A 14,242-nucleotide genomic window follows, 5' to 3' on the forward strand; every position below is an offset into this window, starting at 1 on the left:
AAGCCTCTGTGGGGCTATCTGCTCACCTTCCTCATTGCTGTAGGTTTCATCCTTATCGGTGAGTACTCCCCACCCCACCCTCCACACCAGGCTCTATTAATCACCATTCCTCTCATGCCCTTCCCAGCCCTACCTCTGGCTTCTAGGACCTGATCCTAAAACCTCTTTTCTATCTCTGTTTTCCTGAAAGTGGATGAAAATGTCTCCTAACCTTGCAGTAGTAGGGGTGGTATGTGGGGGGCGGCGGGGGGGGGGAGGCGGGGCTGGAGTGAGGAGTAAGAAGGGAATAGAGAGAATGGAGAAAGTAATAAAACAATGTCCTGGACTTCTAGACCTGGATCTTATGTCATTAGTGTGGAGACTCACTCCTGACCCTTCATTTTCCCCAAAGCTGAGCTGAATATCATTGCCAGCTTCCTCCTCTGCTTCCTCATCAACTTTGGCTGTTTCTATGTCTCCTTTACCTGGTTGCCTGGTTAGCGTGGGCAGGTGTTGACGTAAGGTCCAGGTCTGGAAAGACCTGGGGAGTTGGGAGAGCATCCTTGGGGTACATGAGTGGGTGGTGGTCCCCTGCAGGCTGGTGCCCTTCCTTCTGCAGGTAAAGTCCCTGGGTCTCTCTCCTGGGCTCTCTGCTCTGCCTGCTCATCATGTTCCTCCTCACATGGCGGGCAACACTGATTACTGTGATGCTTACCCTTCTGCTGTTATATGACCTACAAAACCTGGTGAGTGAGTAGGCGGGTGGGTAGGGAGTCAGGAAGTGAGTTACAACAGGAGACTGACCCCCACAAGAAGCCCAGAACTACGAAGAGTAAAATCTGTTTCTTCTTCTACCTGACGATTGATGCGCCACCCCTAATCCTTCTGCACCACCCCTTCCTCTGCACAGTTGTGAACTGGGGCTCTTCAGTCCAGGCAGACACCTACCACATGGCACTGTCCTACTCAGTGAGCCTCACCAATGTGCAAGATCACATTAAGAACTTACAGTAAGGAAGTCTCTAGACGAGAGATTGAAAATGGTGGCCTATGGATGGAATCTTGCCCGGAAATGAGTTTTCTGATTGCACAGCATTTACAATTTTTAAAATAAACTGCCAACATTTAAGATCCAGGCATCTGCTAATCCTGGGTCTCCAACCCACATGACACAGTTAGCTGGGGCCGAGTAGCTCCTGTCCCATGGGATAAGTCTGGTGCTCTCCAGTTTGCCACAGTTCCCACTTGGTCCACTCCATTCTTTAATACTACGACTGGTTCTTGCAGACTTTTGGCTTTTTTGGGAAAGGCCATGGCAAGAACCATGAACCTCTGCAGGGCTATCTGCTCAGACACAGAAGGAAACTAGCTTCCTGAAATCTGGAGGGGTATTGGAGAAAAAGGAAGTCTTCTTGTCACCCCTCACCCAACATACCATATCCCCTTCTTTCCTTTTTGCTTCTCCTTTCAGGTCTCGCATTTGAACCAACTGAAGTCCAATGTGCTGGTCTTGGGATATAAGCAAAATTGGCAGAAAGGGCCTATATCTACCATGGAGTACTACATAGGCATTCTACTGTGAATGTGAGATAGAGAAGAGTGAGATGGGCATAGAAATCGTCAGGAACTAGAAAGAAGAGGAAATATAATTGTAGTGAAAGCCTTGTTCCCAACAGCTGCCCAGCAGTGCCTGTGTCCCCAGGAAAGAGACCCCAACCCCTTCATCTCTTCCTCCTTTATCTCCTTTTCTCTCCTCTCCATAAAGTGATGCCTTTGACTACAACTATGGCATAGGCCTCATAAGGATGCCAGGAGGGTTAAGCGTGGCTACTCAACACCAAGCTCAAGGTGAGTGAAAACAAGTGGGCCTAAGAGAAGGATGTGGTGTGGGAGGTATAGAAATTGGCTCTCAAAGACAGTCTGGGAGGCAAATGAACTCATCTAGAGTTACCAAGACCTAAGACTGAATAGAATTGCGTACCAGGATGTGAGAGGAATGAATTTTACTTAAGGTTTAGTTCTCCTGAAATTTTTAGGGTGGGGGAAAGCTTTAAAGGTATCTTCTAAATTCAGGTGGGAGAAATTTGGATCAAAAGATACAACACAGCAGGGTGAGCTGGAGTGTGGTCAGGAAGGGCTATGGCCCAATTCTAGAGAAGGGTTTCTGGCACTACCCCAATTCTAATAATATTACACACCTTACCAGTTTACAATGGGCATACTTCACAAAAAGGTAACATTATGTTATACCCCCACTTTTCCCAGTAAACCCACCATATTTGGATGTCATAGGGATGGATACTTAGCAGGAAGGAGACCAATCCTAAAACATGTCCTGTTTTAGGAAAAACAGAGTTGTAGAGTGGGTTAGAGAAGCAGGCACCAAGGAAAATAAAAAGGGAATGTGGTTAGTCAATGTGGAGAGAAGCCACATGACATTTTTCTGGGATAGCAATAATTCTCTTAGGGAAGGAGAGGTATCATACTGAATTAGGAGCAATTGCTCAGCTGGATAAGGATAAGGAGTTTGTCTCATTCTTTTCTTCTCTTTTCTCAGACAGCATCCTTACTCCAGCAGCCTCAATGTTCCAGTCCAAGCAGGGCCGGAGGGCAGTGGACGTGTACTGGCTTGGTGATGATGAAGGTAAGGACTCCATGGCTCCCCAGGAAGTCCCAAGTTCTCCAAGTTCCAGGGAGAATAGGAAAGGGAAGATAGTGACATATAAACCAGAAAGGATTAGAAAGTGAACTCTGCATTTACCAAGGACCCAATATTCTCCTCCCACCTCAGAGGACAACTGTGATGTTTAAAGGCCAACAGAAAAGTCAGTGTTGCTGGAGCAGAGCAAACAAGGAATTGAGTAGCAGATGAAAGTGGTAAGCAGGGAAGGGCAGAGTGGATCATAGACAGTCTCACAGGCCTTTAGAAAGACTCTGGTTTTTCTTTTGAATTAAGAAAACACCGAGGGTTTTGAGCAGAAGAGTAACATGATCTGGCTTCCATGCTAACACTATTCACTCTGGCTGCTATGTGGAGAATTGACTCTTAAGTTGGCAATGATAAAAGGAGAAAGACCAGCTACTACAATAATCTTGAAGACACATAATTCTGGCTTGCTCTACAGTGGCAGCAGTGGAAGTGAGGAGAAATGGAATTCTGGATATATTTTGAAGGTAGAACCAAGAGGATTTGATTAATTGGAGAAGAAAGGAAACTGACACAGATACTTCGACATGAACAACTAGAAGAATGGAGTTGTTAACAGAAACAAGAAAGACTACAGGACTAAGCTGGGGAAAGAATAAGTGCAATTTTGAATATGTTAAATTTGAGATCCTTATTAAGCATCCAAGTGGAGGTGCCAATGGGCAGCTAGGTATTTAGGATAGAAGTCTAGGTTGGAACTATAACTGGGAGTAACGCCCATCAAAATGATTTTAATGTATACAACTAGATGAAGTCACTGCAGGTGTAGGTGTAAAGAGGGCAGTCTGAGGACTAAACTCTGTGGAGATGAGGAGAAACTAGCAAAGGAGATTAAGAAAGGGCAGTCAGTAAGCTAGGAGGCAGACCAAAGAATGCATCCTAAAGCCAAGTAAGGAAACTTTTCAAAGAGGGAGTGCCAAATGCTGCCGACAGCTTCTGAGGATGAAGAATACACCATTACATTTAGCTATGTGCAAGTCATTAGTGACTGTGATAAGAATAGTTTTGGTGGAGATTTAATAGGGAACTGGTGGAGAGAAATCGAAGACAAGTCTTTCTAAGTTTTGCTGTAATGTGGAACAGAAAAATGGGAAGCAGCTGGAAGGGCAAATGGGGCGAAGTGGGCATTATTTGTAAAATGAGGAAAACAGTGGCATATTTGTGTGCTAATGGCAAGATTCAGGAGAGAAGAAAATACTGACTCTCCGGGAAAAGAGGGAGAATTATCCCTGTTTTTGAGAGTCTCGCTCTGTTACCCAGGCTGGCATGCAGTGGCACAATCTTGGCTCACTGCAACCTCCGCCTACTGGGTTCAAGTGATCCTCGTACCCGAGTAGTTGGGATCACAGGCATGCGACACCATGCCAGCTGATTTTTTGTATTTTTAGTAGAGGGATTTCACCATGCTGGTCAGGCTGGTCTTGAACTCCTGGCCTCAAGTAATCCACCTGCCTTGGCCTCCCAGTGCTGGGATTACAGGCGTGAGCCACTGCACCCAGCCCTGACTTTTAATCAGCAAAATACCCTCCTATCCACAGTGACAATCCAGTGTCCTCTGAGAAGCAAAATCAGCTCTGGTTGAGAACCACTGGTTTATGGTAACAGGAAGGCAGAGTACATGGGTACAGATGCTAGAAGGTGGTTAGTTTCAGGGGCAGAAGCCTGTAAATGTATACCGATTGCTTCTATTTTCTTACTGAAATACGAACTAAGGTAAGAGTCAGAACAGGAGGAGATGTTAAGAGATTTGAGGGGTCAGAAGGTATGAAACAGTCACCAGAGAAGAGGGCAAGTGAAAAGACTAGAGAGATGGAATATTTCTGGGTGGCATAAAGGACCCCCATTTTAGTGTCTTGGTCATAAGTTTAAAGTAAGATCAGTCAGCATGGCTATTTTTTACTAGCCCTTTCAGCTGCATGGGTCTAAAGTAGGCAATGAGTTGAATATGACAAAAGCAAAAAAAAGGAAGGGAAATGAGGCGGATTCTGTTGGATTTATCATATTAAAGAAAATGAACTGGAAAGACAGGAGGTGGTGGTAGTAGAGAGTGGGATGTCTGAAACTGAGATGTGGAGGATCTGCAGCTCTAGAACATGACCAAGGAAATAAGTGGCTATTAGTATGATCTACCTGAATATTGAAATCATCAAGATTTATGACAAGAGTGGTGTTCATGTGGTAGTTTGTTTCAAAGCAGAAGGGTACTAGGGATGAGGGACAATGGTCTGGAAACAGTATGAGGAAAAATGAGGACACGTGCACCACCCCCAGGCCCAGTGTACAATGGGTGTGGAAGGGAAAACACCACCTTAGGAGAAGCAGAGTCCTCATAAGAAACCAAGTCTGGAGAGCATAAATGTGAAGGAACATTCAGAGAAGAGGTTGAGGATACAGAGAATTTGACAAATGACTGGCCATCATTTCCAGAGGGTACAGTAGAAGAGCTTCTGGAGTTGGAAAAGTTAGGTAGATGGAGACAAAACAGAGTGGAGATACGTGGTTATTAAGTGTAAAATATGAGATGACTCAGTAGTTTAGGACTAATTGTGATGACTGATACCAACGTCAATAAGATAAAGGGTATGAGATTCGTTCTGTTGTTTGTGGTAGGGAGGGATGTGCATCTACGGGCATTCCTCAAGCCTGCCAATGGATATGCATGTAGGAGAAAGTATATGCAGTAGATGCAGTTTTACTCTAGAGTTACAAATTAGACCAATCTCCAGGCTGTTGATTTGTTTGTTTTTAAGAGACAAGGTTTTGTTCTGTCACCCAGGCTGGAGAGAAGTGACTCAATCATAGCTCACTGCGACCTCAAACTCCTGGGCTCAAGCTATCTTCCCACCTCAGCCTCCCTCGGAGCTGGGACTACAGATGTGCACCACCATGCCCAGATAATTTTTAAAAGTTTCAAATAGGTGGTGTCTTGCTATGTTGCCCAGGCTGGGCTCAAACTCCTGGACTCAAGGGATCCTCCTGACTTGGCCTCCCAAAGCACTGGGATAATAGGTGTGAGCCACTGCACCTAGCCTCCAGGCTATTTTGAGAGAAGTCTTGAGTACCTACTTCAAAGAATTTAAATGAGAGGATGAAAATAAAGCAGTTAGCACAGGATCTGATACTAAACTAATAGTTACGATAATACTATTGTTGCCAGGCACAGTGGCATGCTTACTCGGGAGGCTGAGGTGGTAAGACAGCTTGAGCCCAGTTTGAGACCAGCCTGGGCAACACAGCAAGACTCCGTTTCTTAAAAAAAAAAAAAAAAAAAAAAACCTCAGTCTTCGTTCCACAGCAGCAGCCTCCAACAAGAATTTATCCAGCACCAAATCTATATTGGTCCTGAACAACACAATCCAATCACCAACATACAAAACCAAAAAACCAAAAATATTTTATTGCTGAGTCATCTTGGGGTTCCATAAAGGACCCCAAGCCTTGCTTGGAGTCTACAGCTTTGCTAGGACTCCCGTGACATCAGGATAGAGATTGAGGCACAGGGTCCTTTGGGTTCCAATTAAGGAACTGTCTACTGTGATTCTGTTAATCTTATTAGTCCCTCCAGGTCACTTCTACTTCATCTGTCCGATACCTGTGGAAAAACAGAAGAAACATGGTGGAGAGCTAGCCCTTAACATCTTCCATTCTTCTCTGCCCTCATGTTCCTGGACTCTCTTCCCTGCTGTTTTGTCTACATCCCAAAAATCTACCCTCACCAAGAGCTGAATCACTCACCTCTGTGTAACCCCAGAATCACTGAGTGGGGTCCTGTGTCCAGCCTGAAACATCTCCCAGCCAGCCTGGGCTATCATGGCTCCGTTGTCAATACAGAATCTGGGATGCAAGAGATATGAAAATTGGGATCTAAGGGTGGAAAATCCCTATAACAGGGAGCAGTAAAAAAGAAACCAAAGGGAAAGTGTGTTTACCTCTCATCTGTAGCAAAAAGCCGGGCTCCACGTTCCTGGCACATTGTCGCCATCATCTCCTGTAGCCTCACATTACCTACAAAGAGGTAGGGAACAGGATTAGCTTAGTTTTAGCTATCTCCTCATGGTCCAGCAGAACACGTCATGTGCACTTACTTAGAACAATGACGTAGGGGACCGGGGCAAGGATTGGGAAGCTTACTCCAAACCCTTAATGATTTAAGAGTATCAGAAGGAAGACGCACAGTGCTAAGAACAGGAAAGAGGAACACTGTTCAGTAATACATACACCCCACTCCTCCCACAATGAGGGCCTCCTGGGAGCCACAATGTGCCATGGCTCGCTCTGTGATCTCTACCAGCATTGCAAACACAGTTTCCTGTCGGGGACACATAAGGAGAAAATATTAGAGGGGCGCCCCAGATTAGTTCTGCTCTACAATATAAAACCTCCTCCAGTCCCAACTTTCTGTCCCAGCTTTTTACTGCATTACCTGCAGGGAGAAACACAGATCCTCAGGAGTACACTCGCCTGTGGCCAGCATCCGATGGGCTACATCCTACAATTAAAGGGAAAAACAAATGAATCAGCAAATCATGGTTTTGGGATTACATAAGAACAAAAGTTAATGCATTCGGAGAGTGACCATGTTTCACCACAATTCAAGTTACCAGCACATCCTGTACCACATTCCCTTCACTGGCATCATGGTATAGAATGAACAGCATTCATTTAAGATGCAATAATTAACTTTTTGAATGCTTGTCCTAACATGTCTCACCCCTTACTTATCCTGCTTAATTTTTCACCTGTACTCATCATCATCTGACACTTCATTTATTTTCCTCTTTCTTTTATCTCCCCCACCCCCCCATTTAGAATCTAAGCTCCATGTAGGCAAGGATTTTTGTTTTGCTCCATGTTGCATCTCTACTACCTAGAACAGTACCTGGCACACAGAGATATTCAATGAATACCTTATAAATGAATTTACTCAGCACATGATATGGACCAGGAATGTGCTATATGAACATACTGAGCTATGTGAAATACAACAGTAAGTAAAACAGATATGCCTCATTTAAAAAGCATGAAGGTGCCCCGTCTCATCACCTCTCTCACACTCACCTCAATGAAAGACAGGATCCCTGAGAATGAGACGTCCATCCCCTTTACGGTGTACGGCAGCTCAACTAGCTTCTTGCCTCTGTGTGGGAATGAGTACACAAGGCACTAAGCCTACAGTCAACCGGCTTCTGACCCTCCAAAGCCCCTCCTAAGTTCTGTTCATATATACCGTATATGGGGAAATCCCTGAAGCCCCAGCAGCCAGCCTGCTTCCACCTTATGTCCCCTTACCGCTTTGCCATCTGTTCAATGTTGTATCCTGGACTTGGGTCGTTAGAAATCTAACAGAAGAAAAAAATAAGGAAAGAGGGAATGGAATAGGATGAAATCAGATATGCAAGAAGCATAAGAAGATTATTTACTATTTCCTCCCTCCACCTCCATGGCTTCCCAAAAGTTCACCCGCATTTTATGTTCTCTGCAGCCCCACTGGCTTACCTTCAGCACTCGAGCAAAACGATCCAGACAATTACCCACTGCAATATCGATGGTTTCCCCAAAGATACGGTAACGATGTTCCGAGTATGCAATCACCTAAGGGTGATGAGGATGTCCATGAAACCCCAAGTCTGTAAACAGGATTATTTGGCTTTGGGAGAAAAACATAGCAGAGGATCAACATGACCACCAGAGCTTCCAATAAGAAGTGGAAGAAAGGTGTTTCCCAAATGGTGAATGGGTAATGTTTTTACAGCTCTGATTTGAAAAGACATCTGCATACCCTGAGGATTCCAGGAATAGAGTCCTAATCTACAAGACAGTCTAGGTCCAAGCAGAAATAAATTATCATTTCAAATACATTTGTTTTCCAGCTTAGAAGTTCCTAATATATTCCTTAAATGCAGTCTTGACAGTAGGGAACAGGCTTTTCTGCTGGGAGGCAGAGAACATGAATCCTTCTAAATTATGACATAGTGACAGTGGTATTTGTTGTTTTGAGACAGGATCTCACTCTGTCTCCCAGGCTGGAGTGGAGTGGTGTGATCATAGCTCACTGTAGACTCGACCTCCTAGGCTCAAAGGATCCTCCCACCTCAGCTTCCTGAGTAGCTGGCCTACCATGTGTGGCTAATTTTTATATTTTTGTAGAGATCGGGTCTCACTATATTGCCCAGCCTGGTCTCAAACCCCTGGTCTCAAGCAATCTACCTGCCTCGGCCTCTCAAAGTGCTGGGATTATAGGTGTGAATCATTGTATCCAGCTGGGCACTGGTATTTAGAACCAAGAAGCAGAGTTGAAGAACTCAAAAATCTCATATGGAGGCAGATTAATGGCCCAGCCAAGTCAGCAATAGCAGTCCACTTAAGACCATTTTTCTTTTTTTTGAGACGGAGTCTCGCTCTGTTGCCCAGGCTGGAGTGCAATGGCGTGATCTCAGCTCACTGCAACCTCTGCCTCCCGGGTTCGTGCCATTCTCCTGCCTCAGCCTCCCGAGTAGCTGGGACTACAGGCGCCCACTACCACGCCCAACTATTTTACATATTAAGGCCATTCTTCATATGTGACCAACTTTTAGCACAGAGATTATCTGTCACCTACTGACACATATGCTGCAGACTTAGAACACCAAGGGTTTCCTAGGAACCTTAAGAAGTCCCTTTCCCTTCCCAGTGCTGTCAGGGATTTCTTCCCTTTCTGATACACATCTTAATCTGCTGTCAAAAAGATAGTAACAAAGGAGAAGGAAAAACCCTGCCTTTCTGCTCCTGCTATCCACTCCTCTCCACCTAATTACCCTCCCTGTTTCTTACACCTAAGCAAACATTAAAAGAGGAAGACAAAGCCGCCATTGCTCCTTTTTATCACCTCTTGTAGTCTCCATTATACTTTCCACAACCCAAGTCTCTAACCTTGTATGTCATCCTTCAGGCCTCAACCAACTACTTGCCCTCTACCTGCTGAAGTTTCCGCATCGTTTTCATGGGAAACACGTGCCTCATCTTCTAGACACAACCCTTTCATGGGCTGGGGACAATGCTGAACCATTTCTAATGATAATTAAGTGTTCTGTTGGAAAGGAATCCAATCCCAACCTTCAAAAGGTCATATAAGGTATCCCAAACAACTTTAGCTTCACTTATAAATTTAAAATATCTTCTGGCTGGGCACAGTGGCCCACGCCTGTAATCCCAGCATTTAGGGAGGCCGAGGCAGGTGGATTACCTGAGGTCAGGAGTTCAAAACCAGCCTGACCAACAGGGTGAAACCCCGTTTCTACTAAAACCACAAAAAATCAGTCATGTGTGGTGGCAGGTGCCTGTAATCCCAGCTACTCAGGAGGCTGAGGCAGAATAGTTTGAACCTGTGAGGCAGAGGTTGCGGTGAGCCAAAGTCGCACCATTGCACTCCAACCTGTACAATAAGAGCAAAACTCCGTTGCAAATAAATAAATAAGATAAAATAAAATACCTTCTATAATTTATAAAGTATTTTTATAGTTATTTATATTTCTGAACTTTTAGAACAACAAAGTCTATATAATCATCCCCAGTAATACAAAAACAAAACATGTAGTTGCCCTAAAATAATAAATCAGGTAGCGTCCCTTAGTTCCTTATTTTTTTTTTTTTTTGAGACAGAGTTTTGCTCTCATTGCCCAGGCTGGAGTGCAATGGTGTGATCTCGGCTCACTGCAACCTCCACTTCCTGGTTCAAGCAATTCTCCTGCCCAGCCTCCCAACTTGCTGGGATTACAGGCACCTGCTACCACGCCAAATTAATTTTTGTTATTTCTAGTAGAAATGGGGTTTTGCCATGTTGGCCAGGCTGGTCTCAAACTCCTGACCTCAGATGATCCACCCACCTTGACCTCCCAAAGTGCTGGAATTACAGGTGTGAGTTGCCATGCCCAGTAACCGTTAGTTTCAGTTGCTAAGATTTACAGAAAAAATAAGCTTCAAAATAATGCAAGATCTTTCAGATATTCATTATTTTGAAGGCTTCAATCCTTACCATTCATTCCTTTCCTGAAGTAGAAATTCCTAATCTTTATGATCAGATATAAAGTCTGATAATGATAAGTCATCTAATGTTCTGAACATGCTGCCAAAATTTGCAATGTTACAAACTCGGTTGGGAGTTTTCTGGTCTACAGTATTTTAGGTTCAGATGAGTTCAGCTTTGTTCCTGACATTCCCATGACTCAGATAGAACGAAGAAGATATTGGTTCAGTGCCTCGGAAATTGAGATGGAATGGGTAGAGCACTCTAAATACCTGTGTATTTCCTCCACTGACATACAACACGGTTGGGCTGGTGGCTCCAGTGATGAGGCGGCCCATCTCGATGTGGCCTATACAGTGGTTCACACCCACCAATGGCTTATTCCACAGTTGGGCCACAGTACGGGCCACAACAGCCACAGAAACCAGTGGGGCACCCATGCCAGGGCCTAGGGAGATAGAAATGGAAGTTACAATGCTAGAGATTGGAAAAAAAATAGGTGGGGGAAGTAAGGGATGTGAGGTGGGGTAGGGGTAGTGGTGGTGGCAGAGGTAAGGTGTTGGCTATTTTGACCTAGCCAGGTTGCAGGTATATTCCTCCATCGTTGACCACTCTCCCAGCCATACCCTTGGTGTATGCAATGCAATCGATATCCTGGGAGGTTAATCCAGACTCTGTTAGTGCCTCCTGCAGCAGGTCTAGGATAACAGCTCGGTGATGCCTGGCTGTATCACCTGGAAGGAATCCTAGAAAATGAACACAGGTCAGAGATCACAGGGATTTTTGGTAGCAAAGGTAGGTAGGAAGTTAAAGAAAGCAACAGGAGGTTTAGTGATGTAGTAAGAGTCCTTTCACTTTCCCCAAGCATCCTATCTTCCACATTTTCGGATACACTCTTTCCAGCTTCTATATAGGCTGTTCAACTTTCAGAAATTCTCTTCCTCTTACCCTACTCAGCCTTCATGTCTCAATGCAAGTGGTATCTACCCATACCCTTTGGTGATCTTTTTTTTTTTTTTTTTTTTTTTGAGACGGAGTCTAGCTCTGTCACCCAGGCTAGAGTGGCCTGGTGCGATCTCGGCTCACTGCAAGCTCCACCTCCTGGGTTCATGCCATTCTCCTGCCTCAGCCTCCCAAGTAGCTGGGACTACAGGTGCCCACCACTGCACCCGGCTAATTTTTTGTACTTTCAGAAGAGACGGGGTTTCATTGTGGTCTCGATCTCCTGACCTCATGATCCACCCGCCTCGGCCTCCCAAAGTGCTGGGATTACAGGTGTGAGCCACCGCGCCCCGCCTTTTTTTCTTTCTTTTGAGACGGAGTCTTGTTCTGATGCCCAGGCTGGACTGCAGTGGCACGATCTCGGCTCACTGCAACCTCCGCCTCCTGAGTTCAAGCAATTCTTCTGCCTTAGCCTCCCAAACAGCTGGGACTACAGGCGACGCCACCACACCCAGCTAATTTTTGTATTTTTAGTAGAGACGGGGTTTCACCATATTGGCCAGGCTGGTCTCAAACTCCTGACCTCGTGATCCGTCTGCCCTGGCCTTCCAAAGTGCTGGGATTACAGGCCTGAGCCATCGCGCCCAGCCTGGTGACCTTCTTTCTCTGTGACCCTACAGAACTCTGTGCATGATGATGTCATTTATTTAACAATTACAACATAATAATTTTCTGTGGTTTGCTCAGCTTAATCATGAGTATCTCAAAGCAGTAAGTATTTTGTTTATCTTTGTATTCCCAGTGCCCAAGTGCCTAGAGGAGTGAATGCTAAACATACATACCTATTTCTAATGAGTAATCTGTCACATCACCTGTTCAGGGAGGCTTTTCAGATACATGCAAATCAGTCGCCCCTCTCCTATGTATGCAAGTGTTTGAGGGGAGAGTAGGCAAGACACAATGGCTTATTAAAAGTGGTAACGTGTTTTGTACTTTCTTTTTTCTTTTTTTTTTTTTGAGACGGAGTTTCACTCTTGTTGCCCAGGCTGGAGTGCAATGGCATGATCTCGGCTCACCACAACCTCAGCCTCCCGAGTAGCTGGGTTAACAGGCATGTGCCACCACGCCCGGTTAATTTTTTGTATTTTTTAGTGGAGACAGGGTTTCTCCATATTGGTCAGGCAGTTCTTGAACTCCGACCTCAGGTGATCCACCCCGCCTGGGCCTCCCAAAGTGCTGGGATTACAGGCGTGAGCCACCACACCCAGACGTATTTGGTACTTTCATCTAATCTTCAAGACCTAATGATACAGGTATTATTCCCATTTTAAAAACAAAGACTAGGCCCGGGCGGTGGCTCATGCCTGTAATTTTCACACTTTGGGAGGCTGGGGTGGGCGGATCATCTGAGGTCAGGAGTTCGAGACCAGCTTGGCCAACATGGTGAAGCCCCGCCTCTACTAAAAATACAAAAATTAGCTGGGTGTGGTAGCACACACCTGTCTGTAGTCCTAGCTACTCGGGAGGCTGGGGTAGAAGAATCTCTTGAATCTGGGAGGCAGAGCTTGCAGTAAGCCGAAATCGTGCCATTGCATTCCAGCCTGGGCAACAGAGCAAGACTGTCTCAAAAACAAATTAAAATAAAAAATAAAGACCAAATGTCCAAAACATAAATATTTAATGTGAATACAGCACAGCCAGCCAGTTCTCTGACATGTAAGCTGGGAGTCTTTCCACTCTCATCTCTCTACTCATCCTAGAATATTTCAAAAAATAAATTTTTTTTAAAAAGGAGTGTATATTCAGGGCAACTGGAATATATACTCCTGCTAAGCGTTTTTTAAACAGAATATTTCGAGTCCATCTCTATTACACTGTTTATCATGCTGTAGTATAAACATCTATTTATATGTCTGACTCCACAGCAGTATCATAACATCTATTTCTGAATGCTTAGCACATAAAATGAGCTCAATAAACGGTAAACGAACTCATCAGATCCACGTCCAAGTGCTTGTAACTCTTCTAGTCATCAGCCTTGTGACGTTAATAATATCACATAATTTCAATAAGACTCAGATCAAAAGCTGCACCTCACTAGTATTTAGGAAGATGGAAGGCTGATTTTCTGCGGGGAAGTGCGCCGAAAACTCTTAACTCCCCTACTCACCCACCTGTGCCCGGAGGCGTGACATAAGTCCGCCGCGGGTTCGCCAGCACCTTGCCATCCCGCACCACACCCACGCCAATCTTATTGGCGCTGCCTTCAAAACCCAGCACCGCCGGCATGGCGGAGCCTGGGAGAAAACGCCGACAGGACTCCTAGCAACGTCAGGAGCTGTGGAAGTCCTCACTAGTCTGCGCTGGGCCGCAGCTTTCCGGAGCGCAGAGGAAGCGGGCTAGCCTGCAGATAACAGTGGGAAAGACAGCGCAGAACTCCCGCGAGCGGAGACCCGCCAAGGCCCCTCCAAGGACCTGTCTTCCTAACTGCCAGGGACGCCGAGCCGACTCTGTGCTTTACAATCCTGTCCGTTTTCCTATATCTTTCCCGTGGTCCAGCCCAACCTTCTCCACTTTTTTTTCCCTTTGCACAGCGTTAGACTCTTAAGTCA

General features: G+C 45.3%; 1 protein-coding gene across 4 annotated transcripts; it reads right to left on the reverse strand.

The window, feature by feature from the left end:
* Positions 1-6,055: 6,055 nt before the first annotated feature.
* OSGEP (O-sialoglycoprotein endopeptidase) lies at positions 6,056-14,071 on the reverse strand. 4 transcript variants are annotated; one of them, XR_012415510.1, is made up of 11 exons: positions 13,805-14,071; positions 11,315-11,434; positions 10,961-11,136; positions 8,183-8,278; positions 7,914-8,025; positions 7,745-7,823; positions 7,110-7,175; positions 6,905-6,995; positions 6,616-6,691; positions 6,422-6,520; positions 6,056-6,278 (listed from the first exon to the last, which is right to left on the reverse strand). XR_012415510.1 is itself a non-coding variant. In XM_005560686.3 (11 exons), exons 1-11 carry the CDS (start codon positions 13,917-13,919, stop codon positions 6,239-6,241), a joined length of 1,008 nt encoding a protein of 335 aa, XP_005560743.1. In that variant the 5' UTR covers positions 13,920-14,071; the 3' UTR covers positions 6,056-6,238. The 4 variants fall into 4 exon arrangements, 3 of the variants coding, with proteins under 3 accessions (XP_005560743.1, XP_073852973.1, XP_073852974.1); XM_005560686.3 differs by having other exon boundaries at positions 7,976-8,025; XM_073996872.1 differs by having other exon boundaries at positions 7,976-8,025; positions 11,262-11,434.
* Positions 14,072-14,242: the final 171 nt, after the last annotated feature.

The sequence above is a fragment of the Macaca fascicularis genome, chromosome 7 (assembly GCF_037993035.2).
Source record: "Macaca fascicularis isolate 582-1 chromosome 7, T2T-MFA8v1.1".
Lineage (NCBI taxonomy): Eukaryota > Metazoa > Chordata > Mammalia > Primates > Cercopithecidae > Macaca > Macaca fascicularis.